The sequence below is a fragment of the Podarcis vaucheri genome (genome assembly GCF_965113315.1).
Source record: "Podarcis vaucheri genome assembly, chromosome: 7".
Classification (NCBI taxonomy): Eukaryota; Metazoa; Chordata; class Lepidosauria; order Squamata; family Lacertidae; genus Podarcis; species Podarcis vaucheri.
Genome location: NC_138765.1, coordinates 53500464 through 53524818, shown reverse-complemented (window position 1 = coordinate 53524818; position 24355 = coordinate 53500464). Strand labels below are relative to the sequence as shown.

At 46.9% G+C, this 24355-nt stretch overlaps 2 protein-coding genes and 1 long non-coding RNA gene across 5 annotated transcripts in view; 2 read left to right on the top strand and 1 right to left on the bottom strand.

Annotated features, from left to right (window-relative positions):
- Positions 1-16749, top strand: part of GALNS (galactosamine (N-acetyl)-6-sulfatase) — a 52278-nt gene extending 35529 nt beyond the window's left edge. For all 3 annotated transcript variants that reach the window (XM_082229202.1, XM_082229205.1, XM_082229203.1), the window contains 3 exons: positions 1545-1666; positions 10621-10738; positions 14574-16749. In XM_082229202.1, the coding sequence (XP_082085328.1) occupies positions 1545-1666; positions 10621-10738; positions 14574-14660 (327 nt within the window). In that variant the 3' untranslated portion in view covers positions 14661-16749. The remainder of the gene's footprint in view (positions 1-1544; positions 1667-10620; positions 10739-14573) is intronic.
- Positions 8894-24355, bottom strand: part of LOC309535818 — a 76224-nt gene continuing 60762 nt past the window's right edge. Inside the window, exon 2 of the long non-coding RNA XR_014221407.1 lies at positions 8894-9921. This is a non-coding gene — a long non-coding RNA (uncharacterized lncRNA). The remainder of the gene's footprint in view (positions 9922-24355) is intronic.
- Positions 19203-23785, top strand: APRT (adenine phosphoribosyltransferase). Its single transcript, XM_082229228.1, has 5 exons — positions 19203-19355; positions 20330-20433; positions 21001-21134; positions 22552-22630; positions 23404-23785. Exons 1-5 carry the CDS (start codon positions 19252-19254, stop codon positions 23544-23546), a joined length of 564 nt encoding a protein of 187 aa, XP_082085354.1. The 5' UTR covers positions 19203-19251; the 3' UTR covers positions 23547-23785.

The following is a 24355-nucleotide window of genomic DNA, read 5'->3' as shown; positions in this document are numbered from 1 at the left end:
TGAATGAAGCCATTCTGTGGGTGGTTTAAAACACACACACGCTAGTCCAGGGGGATTTCTAGCAGTTAACTCTTCCTCCAGAGATGTTGGGTGATGGGTGGATACTTCCTGCTGCACAGGATCATGCCCCTCTATGATAGATCACTTTGAGATTCAGATTGGTGTAAGCAGTCTACAAATCCACATTTGCACACAACCAAGATTTGTTTCCATCTTTACATGGAAGTTGCCAGCCATCTGGAACCTGAGGATGCAGCTTTCTGAGCAACATCCAGGTTGCCATCAGAGCATCCAGCAGACACAACTGTAATGAACTCCTCTCTTCATGATTAATGTTTTAGAAGGATGTGATGCATGGGGGTGTGGTGCAGAAAGAGAGCTCATTGCATCATGCTCTTGATTCCAGCAAGTGCCCTGATAGTGATGCGGGGTGTGGGTATGTGTGTTGCAAATAAAAGTTTGCCTTATGGAATAGACCAGAGACATTATAGCATTAATGCAAAGAAAGGGTATGCTGTGGTTGGCAGTATGATATGCCCTCGACGATAGTTTGGGACAGTGCATTAGTATAGGATTTGCTCTAGAACTGTCATCAGCTGCTGGAGTGCAGCAGTTTTGACTATTTCAACCTGACTATTGTGGAATCTGGAGTGGGGCCAGCAATATGTGTTGTCTATCTTTTGATTATGATTCTGCACTTTACACTGAGAGAGTGAGGGATGGGTTCACCCTTTGCATGGTGGAGAAGTTTGCCATGTGTACACTAATTAAAGTAAGGAGATGGTGTACCTGGAAGCCATAGAGGTTGGGAAGCAGGAGCAAGCAAGCTGTCCTGGGGATAGATATTATTGAATGCCTTTAATAAGTAGGTCAAGGCACATGGTTGTGGGGAAAGCATGTCTTGAGGGTTGTGTGTTATTGACTGGGGATGGTGGTGAGCAGGTCCTTCCTAACCACACATGTGCCAGTCAGTTGAGCATGAAAATCAAATTCCATTTTGCAAGCCTCTTTGGGTCCATTTTTCTTGCGTGACATTGAACTCCTAGGAAACCAATTTACTGGCCTTTTGGTCCAAAGGCTTGTGAGGCAGCAACCCTGCAAAAGGTCTGAGTCTGGTCCCTGCCTGGATGGAAGACCACCTGGGATGCCTATGTATGCTATTCTCAAGATTTTCCAGGTAAAGGAAAGGGGTGATACAAATGTAATGACAATTAGGAAGCTTCTCCTGTCCTCAGTACAGCCTGGCAGCCAGCCTGAGAACGCGTGTGGGTGTGGAGAGGAGATCTGGTAATGAATCAGCACTGGGGAAACATTATTTCACTGAGCCACTTTGAAATCCATTGGAATTAACATGGCAACATTTGACAACCCTATGAATCTGGGGCCCTGTATACATTTGTTTCCATGTTTTTCTGTTAAATCACTAGGACTTGAAAGTTTCTTTCTTAATGTAAACTGATGAGAATTCAAGATCCCTGGCCACCTACAGCTCATGTGCTTTTGTTGTTGATCTTTAGTGAATGGCGTTCCTCTTTCTCTTGCAGGGCATTGATTTCTGCCCCGGCCAAAATGTTTCTGGAGTAACGACCCATGACCAAGAGGAGCACTCCAAGCTTCCACTTCTGTTTCACTTGGGAAAGGACCCTGGGGAAAAGTATCCAATAAGGTAAGGCAGGCATGTGATCGGAAACACAAGTGGTGTTCTTGAGGTGAACACCAGCCTCACAAGAGAGCAAGGTAAACTAGTCAAGCACAGCATCCCTTTTAACTGGCTTGTCCTTTCTCTGTGGGAAAGAATGAAAGCTTTTGAGCATCACAGAATTGTTCAGCAGCAGCATACAAAGCCAGGCTGACCAGGGCCTGCCATACCATGAGGCAGAGGAAGGCGGGCATCTCAGGCAGCTGGTGCTGGGATGCAGGGAGCTGCAGCAAGGGGCTGGGGCTTTGTGTACAATGCACAGCCTGCTCTGTGGTAGACCATGGTGTCCCACTGCCAGTGCTGAACTAAAATTCGGCTGCCAGCCGGGTCTGCTTCTGGACTTGGAAAGCGGGGGATGAGGGTGGCATCTTATCTTTCGCCTCAGGCAGCAAAATGTCTTGGGCTGGTCCTGAAGTTGACAGACAGCATCTATGCTTTTAATAACAAGGCTTCTGGGAAGCTCAGAATGAAAGTGTGAAAGAAGCAAGTTGGATCAAAATGCATTATCCTGACAGCACTGCAGCTGTACAGCTCTCTGACAAGCAGGTAAAATGAACTAAAACCAACAGAACTGGATTTTTAATGGCTGCAGACAAAGACAGCTCTCCTGTCGGGCGAAATGTGAAGGAGCTGTCTCAGGTGGTAGATTCTGAATGCCATTAAGTAGAAAGTGAGGGCATATCTGACCTGTGGAACAACGCCTTCCCTCCAGTTGGTTCTTCTTTGCAAGCCCCCTCAACCTTAATTAGAGCTGTGCAAGAGGTCTTGACCTCCTTCCAGCCAAGTGGCCCCAGACTTCCATGCTGCAAGCTGGTTTCAAGGCCCTGAGGAGACAGGGAGGGGATCTGCAGTTTTAGGGGATGTGGGCGGAAGGCTCTTTGCAGAGAAGGCCCCTGAAAGCAACATGCTTGGAGTTATAATGGTGCTCTGAATGCTCCCCCCACCCTCCCGCTTTCAGCCCCGAGGGTGTTTTTGATGAAGAGTATAATCACGAAGACTGTCTCCTTGGTAGCAATCATCTTAATGTCAGAGCTGGGAGCCTTCTTGGTGGCGAAGGGGAAGGGTTGTAGCTCAGCAGCAGATGGTGCAGTATGCAAGCGCCAGGTCCCCAGTTCAGTCCTTGCATCTCCAGGATCAGACCATAGGTGATGGGAAAGACTCTGCCTGACACCCTGGAGAGTCACTGGCAGTCAGAGCAGATGATATGTGGACTAGGTGGAGAAATATTCTGGGCTGGGAAAAGGCAGCTTTCCATGTTCCTAAGGAACTTGGCATGTTTGTGTAGCCAGAAGCTATTCAAGATAGGTTTCACTTATCCCTAAGATTAAATCCATGCTCCATTAAAGGGTTTAAGACATCCTTCTGCCTGCCTTTTGCCCTCACCTGAGGCCACTGAAAGGCAGGGTGTGAACTGAGAGTCTGTGGCAGCTGTGTGGTAAGCATATTTTCATGCCTGCCTCCTCCCTATGAAATGGCAGGTGAGCCTGGGATTCTAGCAGCCACCAGGAGTAGCTGCAGAGAGGCACATGAGGTTGCATTGGCAATGGAGCAAAAGAGCCTTGGCGGATCACTTGGAAAGGTTGGGCGGGTTTTCTCACGAGGTGCCGGAGTGTACCATCTGCTTTCCCTGAAACAAATCCTGTTTACAAAATGGAGCGTTAAGGAGAGAGGAAACGGGCGTTGTTGGCTCCACCTGCACCAAAGTGGCTTTTACAGCAAGGTGCTCTTACAACTGACAGGGCTGCAATTACCCATCCTTCTAAATAGCGGAGCACTTGCGCTCATTCCATTACTGTCCTGGCAGAACCCTGTGACTGCGCTGCCCACTAAGTGTTCTCTGCTGGGGAGGAAAGGAAAAAGAGATGCTGGTCCTATCCTTGGAGTGAATAAGATCTTCCTACTTTTCAGCCCTAATGAATTCTTTTTGCAGTTGATTTTTGTGGCTTGAGTGTTGCTGGTTCACATTGCACTAACTGCAGGGGCAGGCAGTGTGGGAGTGAATCATGAGCTGGAGAAGTATAGCTGACTTATAGGTTTTAATGTGCACATAATTTGCGTAAACTCTGCATATAGAGATGCTGTCATTGGGAGTGGGGGGTGAAATAATTCCATCTTTGATCTCGCTGTGGTTCTTTTGGAATCACCAATTCTGGCACAAACTCAAAATTATTCATAACGTCTTTTGACCCAACTTATTAGCCAAAAAGGCTCCCAGAGCTGTTTACAAAGATTAGTAGTAAGACAACCAATCTGAAATGCATTACTTGCAAGGAAAAACTGATGAGGAGGGAGGAGGAAAAAAGGAAGGCCAGGCACCAGTTTTTCAAGTTTCAGTACTTGTAATGACCCACTGGGAAGGAAACAGGGTAGCCTGACAATATGACTTTCTCTCGCTCACCTTGAGGGTGATTTTGTTTCTCTCCTTTCCTTCTCTCATTCTCTGAAGCGTTTTGGTTGCACCAGTCAGAAAGAATGCTGTTCCCCTTTCCCAGAGAGTTGGGCGTTGGTTGTGAGCTTCCCAGAGGGGCACTGTGAGAGCAGGGTACTGGGCCAGATGGGGCTTTGGTCTGATCCAGCAGGGCCATTCTTAAGTTCTTAACCTAATTTGGATCTGCAGATTCCTCTTGACTTAAAGGCTATAGTTATATTCATAGGTGTGATTTAAGTGAAGAGAAACTTAACATTTCAGTAGGCAGCTATGTATTAATTTATATTGATAATCGTTTATGCAGTACTATTTCTTTTTTTGTCAAGACCATGCATGGTCCACACTAGAAGCAGAAATTGTCTGCCAAGCGAGCCCAAATCCAAAGCCAACTCATAATGTTTTGCTGCCTGAAGTGCGACCTCTGCTATGACCAATACTCTAAAATGTCTTGTTGCATCTTTTCATATACAAGTTCCTGCCTTCATCTATCCCACCACCGCCCAGTGCTGCCTAGTAGGGCTGCACTGAGCAACAACTTTGAATGCTACATTGAGCAACACCTTGAATCTTATAGCTGAATATTTTATTTATTATTTATTACATTCAGATTCCCATCTTTCTTACAGATTGGGCAGTGAAATTATGGCCAGGCCAACTGCACGCAGTGAGCCTCAGGGCTGGCCAGAAAATAGAAATAGCATAGTGGCATCATATTATCATAACATCAGTAACATCTCAAGAAGAACTGCCTTGTAAAGAAGTTCAGTTTTTAAAGGCCTGCCTGAACACTATAGGGTCTTCGCAGGTCCTTGCACAACATGCTGCTCACCACACCACACATTGGTTTTCTGAATGCATCATGCCAGTCCAACAGTCTGCATATATAGAATTATTTCTGCAATTCCGCTCCCCCTACAAAAGGAACAACCTGCCATGCTTGGTGCAGAAGCCCCATCGTACCCACTCTTTTATGTCCTGTTGGGCCCCCAGGCATGGCCCCAATGTTGTCAAGTTTATCTTACCAACCACAAGAGCTGGAAGCTTCCTTTCAAAAAGAAAAAGCTATGGCTGTCGGTATGCTGAATTCTGCACCCAGCAGCAAATCCCAGGCGTCCCACTTCTGCAAGTGTAACACACAGAGCTCCAGTTTACTTTTGTGCTTTGGGCTGAGGGGTTTTCCTTTCAAAATCCAAGCTACTTGGATCCAGATTTGGGAGCTCTCTCTCTGCAGGGCATCCCCTGCCTTGTCATCTAATTGGAAAACCGCCCTTTCTGAGTTGAGCTGCATTCCATTGTTTTCATCTGCAGCCATTTCTCATCTGGCTCCCTTGCTTTCCAAACACCCGGCAAGCTATTGTCTTGATTGAATTTTATGGGGAGATTATGACACGATTATGGCGAAATGATGTTTTAATATGCAGGGCATAATAGAAAGGCGCACATTCTCTCTCTCTCTTTAAATAAATATAATAATAAACCAAATGAAAGTTCATTTGGGAAGCTCTCTAATGTTTATATCCTCTCATATCTCCGGTCACATTGGAAGCCTTGTGGAAAGGAGGTCTCCCCTTCTTTGTGGGTAATTAAATTATCCTCATTTGCAGAGATGTTACTAGTGTGGCGGGTGCGTATTTTTGATTTGCCTTAATTATCCCCCTTGGCAGCCTGCCTGTTGGGAGTCCCTGTATTAGTGCTTCTCAGAGGGAGAGCAAGTGTTTTCTTGCCCAGGCATAATTTCACTCGAAAGATGGGTACCAGCAAGGGCCTTGCAAGCAGAGGAACAAAAACGGGCTTGTCGGTGATTCTGTCCACAGAATATGGGGAGGACCTGCCTGTCTGTGGGGATGCTGTAAACCTGAGCTCACTGTATTGCACATACCACTGAACATAAGAAGATCCCCAAAGCTGGATCAGGCCATAGGTCCCTCATAGTCCAGCATAGTTCATGCTCTCTCTCTTTGTAGTCTCAGGGTTCCAAGCTGTTCTCCCAGTGTCTAGGTCTGTGGAAGAGTGGTGTTGTTTTTTAAATGACAGCCTGTCTTGGAATAAAATATAAAATGGGGAGAAAATAGGTGAGGTGATGTCTATATTATGCCAACTTGCATTGTTATGCATCTTAAGTTTTTAGGGGTGGGAAATGCTCTCTCCAGCAAAGACTCCTATGTTACCAGATCCTTCTTTGTTTTGTCTTGAGTCAGGGGGTGAGGCACACAACTCATTGCAGATGGAAAGAGCTGCACCACCTGGCTTTACAGGCATTTGGATGCAGAAAGAGAGAGTGTGTGTGTGTGTGTGTATGTACACAGATACTTAAACAAAGGAAGAGAGAAATACAAAAAAGCTATATATATATATTTACAGCTTGGCTTCTCATCATTCAGATTCCGTAACCTCAGACAGTTCTGTGAAGCTGGAAAGAGGAGTGTAAAGGCTCAAAGATTAAGATCATCATAGCCCAGGGAGGGAGGCAATATATTAACACCAGCTCCTTCCTTCCAGCCCCAAACTGAGTTTTCACGGCAGGCCACGGCGGGGTTAACAATGGAGTGAGTTGTGTACAGATTTTGCTTGGAGTGGGAGGGCAATGAGAACAGATTGCAGAAGCACAATTACGCTAAATGAACTAAACACACGCCACACCTGTGCCTGGGACCTTGCGCCTCCAATCCATCCCTGATTGGCTCTCTGGGGACTTCCTGGAGGTAAAGTGTCAATTAGTGTAATGACCCTGGACTCTGTCCACTCTGCTCCTTCATCCTGAGCGTGGAATAATTCTGCGTACACAGGGGGAATCTCTCCGAGCAAACTCCTCACAACACCACCTGCTCACCCTGGCGCGCTCTTCCCTCTCATTCTTCCACTGCAATTCCCATCCTCCCTTTGGCAGGCTTGAAGAGACGGAATACAAATTTAGGGCGGCCCAGGGGCAAAGCAGCCTGTCAGTTTGCTTAGACAATAGGCGTTCCAAACACCTGTACAGGCATAGCACCAGCAGCAGCATGAAAATTGCTGTGGATTCTGGTCATTCATTCCCTCATGATTCTTTTTCCTCCCTTGGATAATGCAGAGGTGGGCATGACCAAGCAGCTTTTCTTTGCAGAGCAGGGGGTATTGTACATCCCATATACAATCTATATGTGCACCAGCCTGTTAATCAGTTCAAATAGCTGATGAGGATAAGCGCAGGAGAAGACAAGATCTCTACAATCTGTGCTGCTGGCTCTCTGCTTTTGTGTGGGAAGATTTCCTGTGTGCACCCCAGTGAAATAAACAGCCTCCATCACCCAGTGCTGGCTGATGCCCATGTTCCCTGCTTTTATTAAACTTGACAGCAATGTCTGGTGGGCAGCTGCAAGAAGACAGACAGGTGAGGTTGGTGCGCCATTGCCTGGCTCCATTGTGGCTCGACTTGGCCTTGCATAGCACAGCACAGGAGTGAAAAATTGGGGAAGAGCAAAGCAGCTGCGAGCTGTTCTCCAGGAGCCTGTACATTTGCACAGTTCCAGGATGCCATAGTTTGGCGCATGAACCAGGCCGTTGCCTCTTTCTCTGTGTGTTAATACTATATGATGACAATACAATACAATACTACAGTTCTTGCTCTACTTATTTCTCCCCATTGTCAGTTGTTGGGAATGACTTGCACTGTTCTTTCTTTGTGTGCATATAAATTTTATGCTCACATTACTAATTTCTTGAAATGCCTTTGCATTTGTTTTCAGTGCCACAAACAGTCTGTTTGATGCAACAGATCAACCAGGGCTACCCCTCTTAAAAAGTGGGATAGTGGGTTCAGATCAAAGCAGGCCCCTATTTTCCAGAGACTTCAGCAACCTGTTCTCACATTGGCTAAGCAGATTCCTACAGGAAGCCTACAGGCAGGGACCTGAGCACAACAGATGACCTTAACAGATTGGAGAACTGGGCCAAAACTAACAGAATGAATTTCAGTAGGGACAATTGCAAGTCAAACTTGAGCCAACAGTGTGATGTAGCAGCAAAAGAAGTGAATGCTATTCTAGGGTGCATCAACAGATGTATAGTGATCAAGAAAATGGCTAGTAGCCACTGATAGCTTATCTGTATCTGGTTGGCTACTGGGAAGCAAGATCCTGGGCTAGAGAGACTGCCATTGGGTCTCCTCCAGCAGTTGGTTCTTACGTTCTGTGGCAGAAGAGGTCACAAATTCTCTCTTCGCTGAGATGAAGTCTGTCATTGTTCTCAAGAATGCAATTCCTCCTTGCAACCTTCCTTCCACTTTGTTCTGAGCCATGCTTAGATCCATTGGACTTACTGTGTGTGTGTGTGTGTGTGTGTGTGTGTGTGTGTGTGTGTGTTTGTTTGTCTGGAAGGCTGCCAAGAAGATATGGTATTTATAGCACTTACTGGAAACCGTTGGCGTGTTCCTCGGTTTCGAATGTGATTGATTTTGGAGAAGGAAATGCTCTGGAGCCCCCGGGGCCAGTGGGCAGCTCGGACCAGAAGTAAAGGGGGTCCAGGGTCAGGCCTGAGTGGCATTGTTTCCATTTTATCTCCAAAAGCAATTTGCAGTTCTTTGTTTCCTAAGTGACTCTTAATATGATGGACAAAATGAGATCACTGGGTATTAATCCTCCATTTAAGAAGTACTTGAAGTAATACCACAGTGAAAGGGAACGTTAAGCCACTTAAACAAATACCTGCTGAAGTTTATAATCCTGATAAGAGTAAGGGGTGGGTTGTTGGGGTGGGGGAGAGTGGGAAGGGGCCTGGTTTCCTGCTCCTCCTTAGCATTCACAGGAGAGTCAGTGAAAGCCCTCTTGTGTGAAAACAATGCAAGGTGTCCAACCTTTTCTTCGTCTTCTCCATCATCTCTCACCCATCTTTGGATAGATGCCTCTTCAAGTTCCCTCCATCATCTTCTGTTGCTTGCTTCTTGCATCCACATAAGCCCTGCTATTAATTTTAGATTGTCTACCCATTACATAGGTGGTCATGCCCTTGGCCTTTTGAAATTGTAGCATTGATTAACCTTCATCAGCCCAAATTGCCTCTTGCCACATGTCCTGCATATATCCTTCACAACCTTTTCCACTGCATCCGTTACTTTTAATCTAGTTATTAGTTTTTCCAACTTTTTACAATATTTCTAACATTGCACGTTCCACGATCTTAGGAAGTTCTAATTCAAGTGACTTTTTGTACAGACGAAAGTCAACCAAGGTAAAGGTCTTCAGTGTGTGTTCCCGTGTGGGGCACACACATTGCCACATGCTCAGAATTGCTCTCTCCACCTCTCAAAGCTGCTGAAGCCACAATAAGACATCTTGCAACCGAGATCCAGGCTGGATCTGGATTGGTCATAGCTTTGAACATTTAAACTACATCAGCTTTGGATGATTGCAGTGTCCAAAACAGAAATAAAGATTTGGATCACTTGGTGTTGAGTTGTTGAAGGTGTTTTCTGTGTTACTACTTAACTTCCTATTCAGAATTTGGGAACAAAATGAGATTAAAGACTCTAACAAGTAAGTAAGTAAAATATACTCTCGAGATAATATATTCCCTTGAACATGTCAGTGCTTTGCTCACTCTGTGGCAGTAGGGTGGCAGTGGAGGAATTCACATCTATTTAAATGGGTACCATTCTGTGAAGCATAACTTGAGTCAGTCCACTTTTGTGTTCCTGTGGCATGGAGTCTATGTCTTATTACCTTGGGAGCAGGCAGAGGGTGAGGCAGATGCTGTGATGCTCCCTGTGTATCCACGGCATCTTGGGCCTGCTGAAGGCCAATCTTCGTATTCTATGCTATTCCTAACAGTGTTTTAAGCATCCAGGTCCAGGAACCATCTGAAGGCATGGTAGCAAGTGTGGTGGGCCCTTAGGGTTGAAGCCGAAGGACTGTTTTTTAAGCTGTCTAGGTCTGGTAATCCCTAATTCAACCATGAACAAATGTCAGGCTTGGGAGAACTATGTTGTTGTTTGTAAATTAGAATCCCAGGATCCACCAACCAGAACCAGGCTCAGAAAGGTAGTTCAAGGAGCAGAGCCAGTTTTCTGCTGCACACCCCATTAGCCGCTTGCTGGGATGATCTCTGTGTACAAGCTGTCTGTCTACCATCTGCCCACTCCTGCCCTAATGTGAGAACTCCATGCATCCACAGCCGTGCAGCAAGTGAAATTTTAATCTAGACTGTGCTGCACCATCTCCAGAGTGAGCAGAAGTTGTCATTGATGGCTCTCCGCATCTGCCACTCCACATATGGGTTGAGTAACTCAGCACAAGCCACAGCTCCATGATAGAGCGCCTGCTTTGCCTGCAGAAGTCCCTGGTAGATCTGGTAGCAGGTGGTGAATAGTTGCTGCCAGTCAGAGTTGACGATGCTGGGCTAAATAGTCAAAGAAGTCTAATGTGGTATATCACAGCAATCTCCCATCCACCACACCAGGTACGCCAGCATTCCTTGTGTTTACATCTCTGTCGTGCCTGATCTCCTTTTTCTGCCTTTCCAGTTTTTCAAGTGCTGAATACCAAAGTGTTATAGAAAGAATCTCCCCCATCGTCGAGCAGCACAAGGAGACATTGCTACCTGGGCAGCCTCAGCTGAACGTCTGTGACAAGGCGGTCATGGTAAGGGATTAAAATGTAAATAAGCATAAAACCCCTTGGTCCTTCATGTAGTCTGTGGAGCTTATCTCCCCTTAGGTTGGGCAACTCAGAACATCATCTTCCCCTTTTTGCAGGAAGTGCTTCAATTCACTAGGAGTTTATGTAAAAAAAAAAGTCCATGCCTTTCTGTTGTCACTATATCTTCCTTTGTGAATTCAAAGAGGCAGCAGCACTGAAAGACCAGTTCCATACATATGGAAATGAGCCTGAAAAGTCTCTGTCCATCATCAATGAGGCATCTTTCCTCTTCTCAGCTTTTGCAGTGCCTAGTATGTGCTTTGGATGCAGTAGGTCTTAGGTTCGACTCCTGGTATCTCCAGGTATGGCTGGGAAATAGCACTGTCTGAAACTCCGGAGATCTGTTGCCAGTTAGTGTACAAGGGACCACAGCACCTTGAAAGAGGTAGAAATTTGACCCTTGCAGTCATAAAATCTAGGAGAGTCCAACTCTCTGTGAGAAACTTCAGCTTCTCTGGCAACTGAGGCTTCCATCTGTTTGCCTTGCACCGCTTCCACTCTCCTTCCCTTTACATTTTGGAAGTGATGGACAGATTATGAAAACCCTGTTAATTGTTCTTTAAGTTGGCTGGAGCCCTCCTTCCAAGAGCTGAATGCCTGCAAAAATGCCCTTTGCTGTGATTGCCAGGCCATCATTGCCACCTGGTGTTAGCAGTGCAGAATGCAAAGCCTCACTCACCAGCAGCCTCTCGAAAACTATTTCCCCCTGTAGGGCTCTCACATGAAACAAAGCAGATAAAAATAACGCAAACAGCACAGAGCGGGCAGGAATGACCTTTAATAAACTGACAGCTGGATTCTCCCATGGATGGGTGGGCTTTGCAGAGAGACGCCGAAGGAGGGAGATGGTGATGCGCTTGGCTGCCCTTTGAAGGTGATTGATGTTGGGCCAAGCGTGTGCTAGGTGCAGTACAGAATATGGATGTGAGGCATTCTCCGCCTCAGAGGCCTTGCAGCCTTTGCTGGATGAAAAAGACCAAAACGGAGGGTCATAGATTGACTAATGAGCAGCAAAGGTTCAAATGAGGGAAGGAACAAATTGGAAGAAGGTAGGGTGGCTTATGAGGGATGTGCAGCAGAGAGCATTTTATGGGGACTGAGAGTGGCTCATGCAGAAGTCTAGGCCCTCTTGACTTGTCCACACTAGCTGATGAGGAGTGAGGGCTTGACTCTGTATTGCTGGTTTTCACTTGCCTTCTCCAGAGCTGCTTTCAGCTCTGTTCCAAATAGAGTTGATTCCCTTATTTATTACCTGCCCTTCACCATAAGGTCCCAGGGCAAGTTACAGTGATCTGAAAATACAGTATTAATAACGTTTTAAAACAAATGACAGCCACAGGAATTGGGTGGGGCCCAAAATATTATCTATCTCAAGTGTCAGAGGCCAGAGTAAAGGCTAGGCATAAACATGCCTTTGAGGGATAAGAGGCTTTTCCAGCACAAGGGCGAAGATGACAGAGCCAGAGGGACCCAGAGATAAGGGTGGGAGCGAGGAAGCTCACTGGATTAAGGGCTGAGGTGAAGAATTTGAGGGAAGGCACTTTGGCACTTTCTCCCCTGGTGCCCCAGGTGTGTGACCCACTGCCCTCAGGAACACCCTTGGAGAATTCTGTGCTGCTCATCCTGCATGGCATCTAAAGACAGGCTGTTTGGTGACTAAAGGCCCCCTTGAGACTTCTCAGGTGGGTAGGTTGTAACCAATCACTTCTGGGTTCTAGGAGGGATTTCTCTTAGTGGAGGGTGTCCTCTTCCTCCTTCCTGACATTGGCTGTCTTCTACAAAACTCAAGCAAGGGCATGATAATTCCGGTGAACCACAGAGGTGTCGAGGCTGAGCTCTCCTGTTTCGGTGTCGCCATGTAAATGCCTTCTAATCCATCAGTTGGCGGGCTAATCCATCAAACTGCTCATTAAAACACAAATGTTCTTATCTGTCTCACCCTTGGCCTTCCGAGACTGCTGTCTTCTCCTGAGCGCTTTGGGTAATCTCCGCAAATATGTCTGTGCAAAATAATTATAGAGCCTTTCAAAGTCTAGGGCTGTTTCTCTCTTCCTGTCAGCAATACAAAGGTTTGCTCACTTATCACGATGCCAGAAGAGGGATTTGAGACAGCCCCAGAATAATGCAGGGATAGTGCGGCAGCGGCGGGGGGGGGGGGGAGCTAATACATGACCCTGTTGTGAAGAGGACAAGGCAGCCCAGTCTGGTGGAATGGGGTTTTAGCATGTGGGTCTTTGCACTAGTTTTACCATCCTGTGCACAGGGTGTAGTGATTCTTGAATGTCACTTTTCTAACAGAAATAAGTAGTTGTTGTTGTTAATAAAGTGCCTGAGCCTTGGGGTGAGGAACCTGCATCCCTCCAGACCTTGCTGGATTCCACCTCCCATCAGCCCCAGCCAGGAAGGACAGTGTTCAGGGGGGATGGGGGTTGGAAGCAGAGCATCAGAGGCTTTCAGGTTAGCTACCGTATTTTTCGCACCATAGGGCGCATCGGACCATAGGGCGCACCCAGTTTTTAGGGGGGGAATTCAAGAAGAAAAATCTTTTCCCCCCCCGCAGCCCCAAAGAGCAGCGTACAGGCTGCACACAACCTCTCCCTGCCGGAGGGGTTGCGTGCAGCTATGGATCAAGCCAAGGCAGCGAGCGGGATGGATCCTGCTCGCTGTTTTGGCTTCCACTAGCCCCGTGCAGCCTCTCCCTCCCGGGAGAGGCTGCGTGGGGCTAAAGAATCCATAGCCCCGTGCAGCCTCTCCTTGGCAGAGGGGTTGCGCGCAGCTATGGAGGAAGCCAAGGCAGCGAGCGGGATGGATCCCGCTCGCTGTTTTGGCTTCCCCTTTAGCCCCGTGCAGCCTCTCCTTGGCGGAGGGGCTGCACAGGGCTTTCCTGGCTTTACTGGGAGGTGGGGGGATTCCCTCACCTCTCCCAAAAGCCCGCAGAAGCCGTGCAAACCCTTTAAAGAGATCGCGGCTTCTCCTGGCTTTCCTGGGAGGCGGGGGGATTCCCCTGCCTCCCGCAAAACCGGCAGAAGCCGTGCGCCTTTTAAAAGGGCTGCACGGCTTCTCCTGGCTTTCCTGGGAGGCGGGGGGATTCCCCCACCTCCCGCAAAACCGGCAGAAGCCGCGCGCCTTTTAAAAGGGCTGCACGGCTTCTCCTGGCTTTCCTGGGAGGCGGGGGGATTCCCCCGCCTCCCGCAAAACCAGGCTCCCCCCCCCCCGCCAGCCTTCTAACCAAGTCGGGGGACAGCGGGAAGGGCGCGCTGCGCCTCTCCCGCTGTCCCCCAAGTTTGCGGGGCTGGCGATGGGGAGGAGCAGGCCCCCCCCAGCCTTCTAACCAAGTCGGGGGACAGCGGGAAGGGCGCGCTGCGCCTCTCCCGCTGTCCCCCGAGCTTGTGGGGCTGGCGACGGGGCTCTCCTGAAGCCTGGAGAGGAGAGGGGTCGGTGCGCACCGACCCCTCTCGCTCTCCAGGCTTCAGCGAAAGCCTGCATTCGCCCCATAGGACGCACACACATTTCCCCTTCATTTTTGGAGGGGAAAAAGTGCGTCCTATAGTGCGAAAAATACGGTACTTCTGGCCAAAGGTATCCTAAGTAATGCACAAAGTGTTTGGTTTTTAAAAACAAAACAAACCAACAGCCCCTGCCTCCAGGCTACCAAGGTGAGAGACATCATCTGAAAATGGGGGTGGGTTGGGATATAACAGGAAAGCAAGCAAATTCAGATACTAATTTTTCCTAGTGATTTGTGGCTGATCCAGTTTCTCTTCCTGTCTTGCAACAGAATTGGGCTCCTCCAGGCTGTGAGAAGATAGGGAAGTGTTTGAAGCCTCCCAGCCCCAACCCTCAAAAGTGCTTTTGGTCCCACTGAGCATCTCATGCCTGACCTGCTGGAGACAGGGCTGCTGCGGATCATTTCTTCAGAAAAGGGGCATTGTGGGAAGAAGCCCAGAGTGTTTCCCTCCTCTCTTTCTCAGGGTTACAGCAGTAAATCTATATGAATTCAGCCTCTCAGTACAGACAGGGCCAAGGTGCTGTGAGCTTAAGACTATTTCAGATATTAGGGCTGGAGAGCCTGCCTTAGTCCTTTGCTACTCATAAGTTCCTTTGAGACTGAGCTCTCAGTTATCATCTCTCACAGCATTCTGCTCCCCTCCCACTGCCTAGAATTGGAAGTTTGTCCTGGAGCTCAGGAACCCTTCTGGACCTGATGAGGCAGAGCATCTTTGTGCCATCTAAAAATTGTTAAGCGTTGATGCCAGTATTCAGTGGCTCCAGCGAATGTACAGTGTTGCTTAAATGTGCTTGGAGCAAAGACTGCTGCTCACTGCATGCAGTGCCAGCAACATTACAGTCTATTGGCTATAATGTCTCCCATACCCTCTGCAGGCCAGCTTTGGCAGGTGGGCAAGACTACCCACCTGTCAATCACCAGACATCATAATGGTGTCAAAGTTTAAAGGAGGTTGTTGCATCCTCCTTTGAGGATGTTATTCCAGCACCAATCAGCTGATTGGCACTGGAACTGCAATGAACTAGCCATATCCACCATTCAGCTGATCATTAGTTACAGGAAGCCCCTTTGAAGTCTTTGCAGAGAGGACAATGCACCTAAAATTGAAGTCTTTTTCCCTTTGCAAAGAAAATGGTCTCTACTCAAAGTGCTTTCTCCAGCTTTTTCAATACAAACTGCTTTGTCTCTTTCTTTCTTTCTTTCTTTCTTTCTTTCTTTCTTTCTTTCTTTCTTTTTCTTTTTCTTTTTAAGCTTTTTGGATTCAAAACTCAGGAGGAAGTGCTTTAAATCCAAGTTGCTTCCTGTAGCCCCCTTGGCTGCACTAGATAACTTCCTAGTGCAGCCAATCCCAGCTGATTGTTGCGGCTTTGGCAGTGCAGGGCTCTCTTTGAGCACTAACAGTCAGCTGATCAGTGGTGTTTGCAGAGAGTCCTGTATTGCACTTCAAAAAGGGCTCCGCAGGTGCCCTTTTGGGCCCAGCTATTACTTTACCTGCATCTCACATCTGATGCAATATATGTTAGCAGTTGTAGGGCAGGTGAGTGTGGCTCAGCCAAAATGGTCTGGCCAGAGGCTCCCCACACCTGAGCTATATTATCAATAGTTAATGCCTCTGATAGCTAAGTGGAACTTCTATGTTTAGAGGCAGTCTACCTCTACATGCCAGTTGCTGTGGGATGGAAGAACAACAGGGCAGTTGTCATCACGCCCAGCTTGTGGGCTCCTTGGAGGCACCTGGTCAGCCATTGCTGGAAACAGATGGCTGGCAAGGTAAACCTTTCTTTGGTTATTTTGCTGTGCAAAGAAGTGTTCTCCATTGCCAACATTTCGTTTAAGACTTGGTCTCAAATGGTGCCAAAATATACATTTTTCAAGAAGTGCCAAAGGTTAATATGAATAAATGTCTGCTGCTGTGATGTTGTTTTTAGTATGATTAGAAGAGTTCTATATGTTTGTTGTTAACTTTCAAGAAATACTTTTGTCAGCTTTATAACTTTCTTATTGTGTGATTGTAAGAAATTAAGACCAATATAATATGTGATCTACAAGTGCTGTGTGTCTCTTCCCTGAGCTCCTTGTTGAATGAGATTGTGGAAGATAATAAGATTTGAAATGCAAATCCCGGCGCGCAGTATTTTAAAATGTGAGAAGTTGGGGAGGGGAAGGAGAAGAAGTGCCTTGGGGACCTGTCATGCTAGAATTCTGTCTGATAAGCCAAGCCTTTTGGTTTAAGCTGTGATGAATTTCTTCACATGCCTACACCAGCAAAGTCATGTTCCACTTCACTAAGTGGATCCCAGGGGAGACATTGAAAGACTGGCCTCTGCCATGGATTCATTAAGTAGCCTTGAGTAAGTCACCTTCTCTGTCAAACTTTATGACAGTAGCCTATCTCACAGGGTTGTTGTGAAGACAGATCCAATAAAGATGGCAAAGTTGTAATAAAGATGCTATCTATAGCCTTCTCCTGTGAAAAGGAAGGTGTTAGGGTTGTCACAGAAAAGCCGAATTGGTGACGAAATTGCAGAACAAACTCAACTGCAAAGCAGAACCCCCCTACAATTCCAATCACTTCCTGTCTTTGGGGATATAGCTGTTAAAAAAGCTCTGTGTTCCGATGGAAAGTTGCATGCTTGGGTCAGTGTTTGTTTCTTCTGTTGCTAAGGACTGGCCAGCTTGGGCCAGCTGTTGGGGGAAAGGATTTTTTCTGGTGGTGGAGGAGATAATTTGTCTTTGAGAAAATCCTAGTATTAGCAGGGACAGCTGTGAAAATAGCCTACACAGTGACCTTCTGCTTCATCACCCACCCACCCCGTTCTCTGTCTTGCCCAACAAAGGCCTTTCTGAGAAATGCAAATCCTTCTGGATGGATGTGACCTTTGTATAGGCTTTCAGCTCAACTATATCCCTTTAAAGAAAAAATAAATATTCTCAGCAATGGAGACTGGAAACAGGGAAATGGCAGTGCCCCACAAGCACCTTGTGTGGTGTTCCTTCACCCAAGATGCATTCTTTTCCGTCTTATCTAGCCTGGCAAAGAGTTCTGCGTAACTTGAAAGCTTGCAGACTGTACCATGAATGTTGGCTATTTAGCTGATCTGTGGATTCTATTCTAATGGACCAAACCGTGTCTGCAAGAAGATTAAAAATGCCTTGCACAAATCATATTAATTGAGAAGTATGTTCAGGGTTTCAGCCACATTCTTACAGGAACAGAAGCAAATCTTTACAACTGGAAATCCAGCATTGTCAAGGTGAGTTCTAGAAACTGTCCCTTCTGCTCCACAAGGGGGCTTCATGGGACATCCGGCTTTGAACACATCCACTAGGGTTAAACAATCTGCACTGACTGCCTATTGCTTACCAAGCCAAGTTCAAGGTTTTGTTGTTGCCGTTTAAAGCCCTAAACTACATACTGGGACTTCAGCTAGTAGGTTGGGGCCAACAGTTTGGATCACGGCATGATCTAAAGTGGGTCACAGCAGCAGCATGGCCAACATACAGATAAATGGTTAAATAAATGAGAAACTTGTTCCCATATGCATGTTTGGATTAGAACTGGGTCTTTGGTTGGAAAAGGTTGAAGATATGTTGTAGCTGTTACTGCAAATTTTTTATGCTATTTTTGTGATGTACAAATGACATGAGAAGACTTGGTCTATTTATTTGTATAACTTATAATTCCTATGATCCTTGTTTATAAAACCCAATAAAGTTACTTAAAAAGCAAAAAGTACACCTACAGATTGCCAAAGGACAGGAAATGCATGACACAAAGTGAGGACACCTTTGCATTATTACAGACGCTTCAGGTTACAGACTCCGCTAACCCAGAAATAGTACCTCGGGTTAAGAACTTTGCTTCAGAATGAGAACAGAAATCATGCGGCGGCAGTGGGAGGCCCCATTAGCTAAAGTGGTACCTCAGGTTAAGAACCGTTTCAGGTTAAGAACGGACCTCCAGAACAAATTGAGTTCTTAACCCAAGGTACCACTGTATTTGCATAAACCAATTATATTTGCATATTTTAAGGGGGAAATCACAATGATTTAAATATCAGAGGGGGAGGAGTTGTGTGCTTGCTTGATCTGCTAATTACTGGTAGGCTGGCTTATCTTTAAACCAGACTTGGACTGGACAGCCAGTGTGGTGTAGTGGTCAGAATGCTGGACATGGGAGACAGGTCTGAATCCCCACTCAGCCAGGAAGCACACTGGGTGACTTTGGGCCAATCACTCTCAGTCTAACCTACCTCCCAGGATTGTGAATTATAAAAATGGAGGAGGAGGAGAAAACGATGTATGCCACCTCGAGTTCCTTGGAGGAAAATTAAATAACACAGAAAATAAAGAGAGGACTTTTCCTCTGGAAAATAGCGCACAAACCCAGTCCAAGTCCTCCTAGCTGCAATAACCCCATATTTTCTGACCCCAACTCTCCTCCTCTGCTTGTGCCTTGTGTCAGGATTCTCGATTGTAAGGGAGGTGGGGCAGGGACCTGACCTTTGCAAAGTATAGTTCGCGTTGATGACGGCTGCAAGCCAGAGAGCGGAAGGCCAGGGCTGCAAAACCACCAGTCTCTGCTGATTCACCGGCTAAATATGCAAGAGTCCTGCCTCGCCCTTGAGTACCCGCTGGCAAAGTGGAGAAAAAGAACTCTCCGTTTTTAAAACCAAAAAATATTTAACGGCCTTGGTTCTTTGCACAAAGCTGGACCTTAAAACTCATGGTAAGTAAGGAGCCACTAATTATTTGTTGTTAATATAACCCCACATAGATAGGGACCTGGAGGTTCTAACTTTCATTGCTCACTCCACCCCCGCCAACCGCGCAAGAGTGGTGGTTCCTTACAACTAGCGTCCCCCCCCCGCCGAATGGTTTCTCCCAGGAGGACGACTCTACCACGCACGCGCGTTGCTTCGTACCGGGCAGATTGGCTGCTCTAGCCATGGGCGCTGAGTTGAGGCAGCTGCGGCTGCAACAGAAGCGGCGGTTGGTCCAGGAGCGGATCCGGGAATTCCCCGATTTTCCCACGCCGGGGGTGCTTTTCCGGTAAGCGGGACGGGTAGCGGCCACTTTGGGCTATATGTGATGCCGAGGTCTTGTTCCCCTGAGCATGTGCAGAGGGCAGACCTTCCCCCTCCCTTGGGGAAGCGCTCCTGTTGCCAGTGAGCCACTACAAGCTCCCGGCGACTGGGGAGAGGAAAATGCACTCTGCCCATGCTCCGAAGCACACTTTTTTCTGACCGTAAACTTCTTCCCTCTGGTTGTCGAATGCCCCTCATTTAAGAGGCTCCAGGGCTCAGATTAAGCCGGTGCTCGAAGTAGGGGTGGGGGTGGTCGTCTTCTAAAAACATCCCTTTATTTATTATTACGCCCTCCATGCGCCTGGTGCTCTCCAAAGTACCAGCAGGGCAGGTCTCTGGAGGAGCTTGCAGTCCAGAAAGCATAATCAGTTATGTGCGCAGTTGCTACATGATTTGCCCCAGGACTGCAGAGATGAAAGGAGGCCCAGGCTGGTTTCTGCCCTCGATCAGGGGACAAAGTAGAACCAGGACCCAGTGCTTTTGCCCTCTCAGCAAGTATGGACATCCACAGGGGTGGGTGGGACATGACCCAAAGCTCCCTGACTCCACAGTCAGTTTCTAGCATGCGTGGAACCTGAGATATGAGACGAAATGTGTAGCCATGATTCTTCTCATTTTTTGGCCTGTTTCCCCCTTTCAGTGTTTTACTTTGCCCCAGCGAAAAGTTCCTGCTGAGGCCCATGCCCCAAAGAGCGCCATAGCGAGCGGAATATGCCACCTGTGGGCCAGGGGATGTGACTGAAGTGATACCTAGCTTTCAGGTTTGATTAAGCCTAGAGGAAGTGGGAGAATAAGGAAAATACACAAGAGGCTGGATACCTGTTGCTTTAACTTCATTTATAAAGCAGCTCCAATGCTGGATCCCAAATATTTTTCTTCTGAAGGATAATTCCCACTCACAAATAATTTCTTTTGACAAGTGCTTCTTTCTCTCCATAGAGATATCACCCCCCTCTTAAAGGACCCTGTTGCCTTTGCAGCTGCAATTGACCTCCTGGAAGCTCACGTCAAGGCCTCACATCCCCAGGTTGAGTACATTGCAGGTGAGTCAGGGGCCAGTTTGTCTTTAAAGCTCAGGAGGGCGCCAGGTTGGGGGAGGCTGTCCTTGAGAGAAAGTCAGTGGATCTTGAGGCCATGAATACCCCATCTACAAACATGCTGCATCCTGGCAACAAATCTTCCTCCCTTGACTCCTCTGAGTTCTCTGTGCATGCTCAGATGCACTCTTGGTCAAATGTATATGCCAAGGCTGAGCCACTGAAACCAGGCAGTACTCCCTTTAAATCACAAAGAACTTGGCATTTGCTCCACTTAAGCCTCCACCGAATGGCCTCACAAACAGCAGCAGAAGTGCTAAACCTGTGCCTGGTTTCTCCCTGGTCTGCTAACTTTCTACTTTCGGGGGATTGCACTGCATAGAGAAGCATTCTGTCATGTGAACGCGTGCAGGCCCCCTGCAATGTGAAGTCCAGAGACAGGTTTACAATCTCATCTTCCTGTCAGCAGGTAGAACGCCTCAGATACCACACTCACTGTGCCACAATGATGGGAGTACCACTTTTAACTTTGAGGACTGAGAAAGTAAGCTGCTGCTTCTCTGCTTCTGACAGGTCTTGAGTCCCGAGGATTCCTTTTTGGACCAGCTTTGGCACAGAGATTGGGAGTTGGATTTCTGCTAATAAGGAAGAAGGGGAAGCTACCAGGTCCCACAGTGTCCGTTGCCTACTCTCTGGAATATGGCCAGGTATTGGTGGGATTTTTTCCTAGGGGGTGGAGGTGGGGGCTAATCAAAGGATTTCAAATGCAGCTCTGGTGGAGGGGCTTCTAAAGATCACCCAGTTTTGATTTATGCTGCCTCAGCAGGAGAATGCAAAGCCATTTTTTAAAAAAGTGTATTATAATTTTTAATTTACCACATTTGTACACCAAAAAATCTTAGAGCAGCTTAGCAAAGTCAGCTCTAAGATAGTCTCTTCCCTCACACTCACAATCTAAAAATACGTGACACATGAGGAAAAAGGAGGGGGGGAAAGCTGAAACACAAATTCTTTTTCCCCTTTATTTGCATTTTCAAAAACAGGAACAGAGCACACTTCACCCCCCTCCGCCTGCCCCACTTACGACTTTGTACCAAATACAGCATGTATACATATACCATATAACTTCCCTTCCACCCTTTTCCTGGTTCCTTTGTTTTTCTACTCCATGTAATCACATCTTTTTAATCATCCAGTTTGTTATCTATTAAAAAAGTATTTCAACGCTGCTGGATTTACTTGAGGCCTGCTAAGCTATGTATTTGTTTATACTGGTTCTTATCCATTCCTCCTTGTATTCCTTCTCTTCGTTTTCTCTTATCCTGTTTGTCAGACCATCCAGTCCAGCATATTCGAACATTTTACACTGCCATTCTTCCTTAGTGGGTACTATAGTTGTTCTCCACCTTTGTGCCAATAAGGTTCTAGCTGTGGCGGTGGCATATAGTAATAAACTCTTGGTTGTTTTTTTACCTCCGTTGTTACCATTCCCAAGAGGAAAATCTCAGGTGTTTTGGTGAAAGTTTTCTTTTTAATATATATTTTTTGATTCTTTATATATAGTTGCCCAATATTCCTTAATTACTTTACAGGACTGCCACATGTGGAAAAAGGATCGCTCAATTTTATTACACTTCCAACATATACATTTTTCTTTTTTTAGACATTTTTGCCAATCTGGTGTGTGTTGAACACCATCTGTGGGTCATTTTCATATTTTATCGCATAGCATGCCATGAAATTCATATTCACTTTCCACAGCTTTTTGCATAATTCATAATCAATATTGTGACCCACATCTTGCCAAACACAAGTTCTTATGGTTCTTGGAAGTTACAACTGAGGCAAGTGGTGTTTCTGGCTGCCGTTTGCTTGATAAAGAGTAGCCCCACCCCTGAAGTCCTCTTTCCACCCCAATCCCCATCAAATCACTTATTAACATCCATGCCACTGTTCTTCCCACAGACAGCTGACTTGCTGGCGGTTGAGTCCTCCCTGCTCCCTCACCAATGCCAGGCAGTTCTGTCCCACATTTTGGGGTGATGAGCCCCCCACCCCAGGATTCTGGCCACTACATTGCCCATTCAGCAAGCTTAAAATCCACCCTTCTTTTGCACCCCACAGGCAGAGCTCGAAGTTCAAAACGACGCAGTGAATCCCGGTCAGAATGTGCTCTTGATCGACGACCTGCTTGCCACAGGAGGTGAGAACAGGGCAGATACTGAGGCTGTTGGGTAGATTGGCAGTCGGGGTCCTCTCCAGTTCTGCAGACACCCAAATGGAAGATGACGCCCCCGCTGGCTTAGCCCAAAGACAGACTTGTCATGTCCCTCTTTATTCCTGCTCTCTTGCCTGCCCAGGACCTTGTGGATTCATTGTGGGTGCTGGTCAGCACTGGGTGACATGCCAGGCTTTGCTTGCTCAAGCCATGTTTTTCCTCCTTAATCTCAAGTGTGCAACATGATAGTTCTGCACCCGAGAGTGGACCAAGTCTGCAATCTCCATGCTAGACTCGACATGTAAGCAGATCTCACAGCTAAAACATTATCCAGCCTCATTTTTCTGCCTTTTTGTTTTAGTTTCCTTCTCAAAAGTTGCCTCTCAACTTGTGTCACATTTTCCCCGATGAGGAATTCTGGAGAACTCGGAAGCTTGCTTCCATTTTTTTACTTGGTCCTAATTACCCAATTGCAAACACATGGCGTAATGTTGGCCCACTTGGGTTTAAAATGGGATTTAACATATTGGTTGAGGATAAGGTTGCGCCCTACCCCACGCTGTTAAAAGCAGCATGCTCTGAGTGCCAGTTGTTGGGAATCACAAGTTGGGGGAGAGATATTCCGATAGCTGTCTGGTTGGCCATGGAGGGAACAGGATGTGGGCTCCAGCTGTGGGTTCTTCTCATGTTACAATCAACGGTAGCTGAATAGCACAGGTTTTTCTTCTGCATGAGTAACACCCCCTTCTCTCATCTAGGGACCATGCAAGCTGCCTGTGAGCTGATGAAGAAGCTGGGGGCTAATATCCTGGAGTGTGTGGTACTTATAGAGTTAAAGTCCCTTAAAGGGCAAGAAGCCATCAAGCCAAACTCCCTCTACTCGCTGCTGCAGTATGACTGATACCCAGGAGTGACCGCCTGCCTCAAGCCTTGTTTCAGTTGAGACGGCCTTGCTGCCTTCCTCTGCCAAACAATTCTTGGCTCTGCATTGTTGCCTGCAAGCTTTCTTTCCTTTTTTTTTCTTAAAGTGACCCTTGCTCCCATCAAGTTGCCGTTGTCACCCTGGACTTTGTAAGTGAAGGGCTAATTATTTAAGTGCCATGGGAGAGACTTTTATTATTATTAAAAGCACCAAATGAAGCTCAGATTTTTCTTTAAGGCTATCTCCTTGTAGGCCGTCTTGGGGATGACTTGCTCACCAGAACCCAGGCCTAAAGGCTTCCCAGAGTCAGCCTTTTCAAAACAGAAGTCACTTACACCTTTTAGAAAGCAAGAGATTGTTATTCCTCTATGCTTATTGGGGGGGGGGCAGGGAGAGCCAGCCTGGTGTCCTTGAAACATTTTGGACTACAGTTCCCATCAGCCTCAGTGAGCAGACATGATGGAAGATGTAGTCCTTGCAAAAGCTGGAATGCACCCCCAGGGCAGGGATGCCTAGGGTTGGCATCGGTCTTAGTTGCTAAATTCCACCTAAACCATACCAGCATATTATGGCCATCCTCTTAGAACACTTTGGATGAACTGCACCCTGAGCATTTCCCCCAATAGCTATGGCTTGCGGTTCTGCACAGGTCTTTTGGCACTGGAATGGAAAAGTACTTCTGTGCTGTCCCAGATTCGAAACGGCTTGTAAAAAAAATGTCCCTTTCACGTAATGTACAGGTGAGGAAGAGAACCAGGTAGTAAAAGCACCAGTGACTTAAAACCATC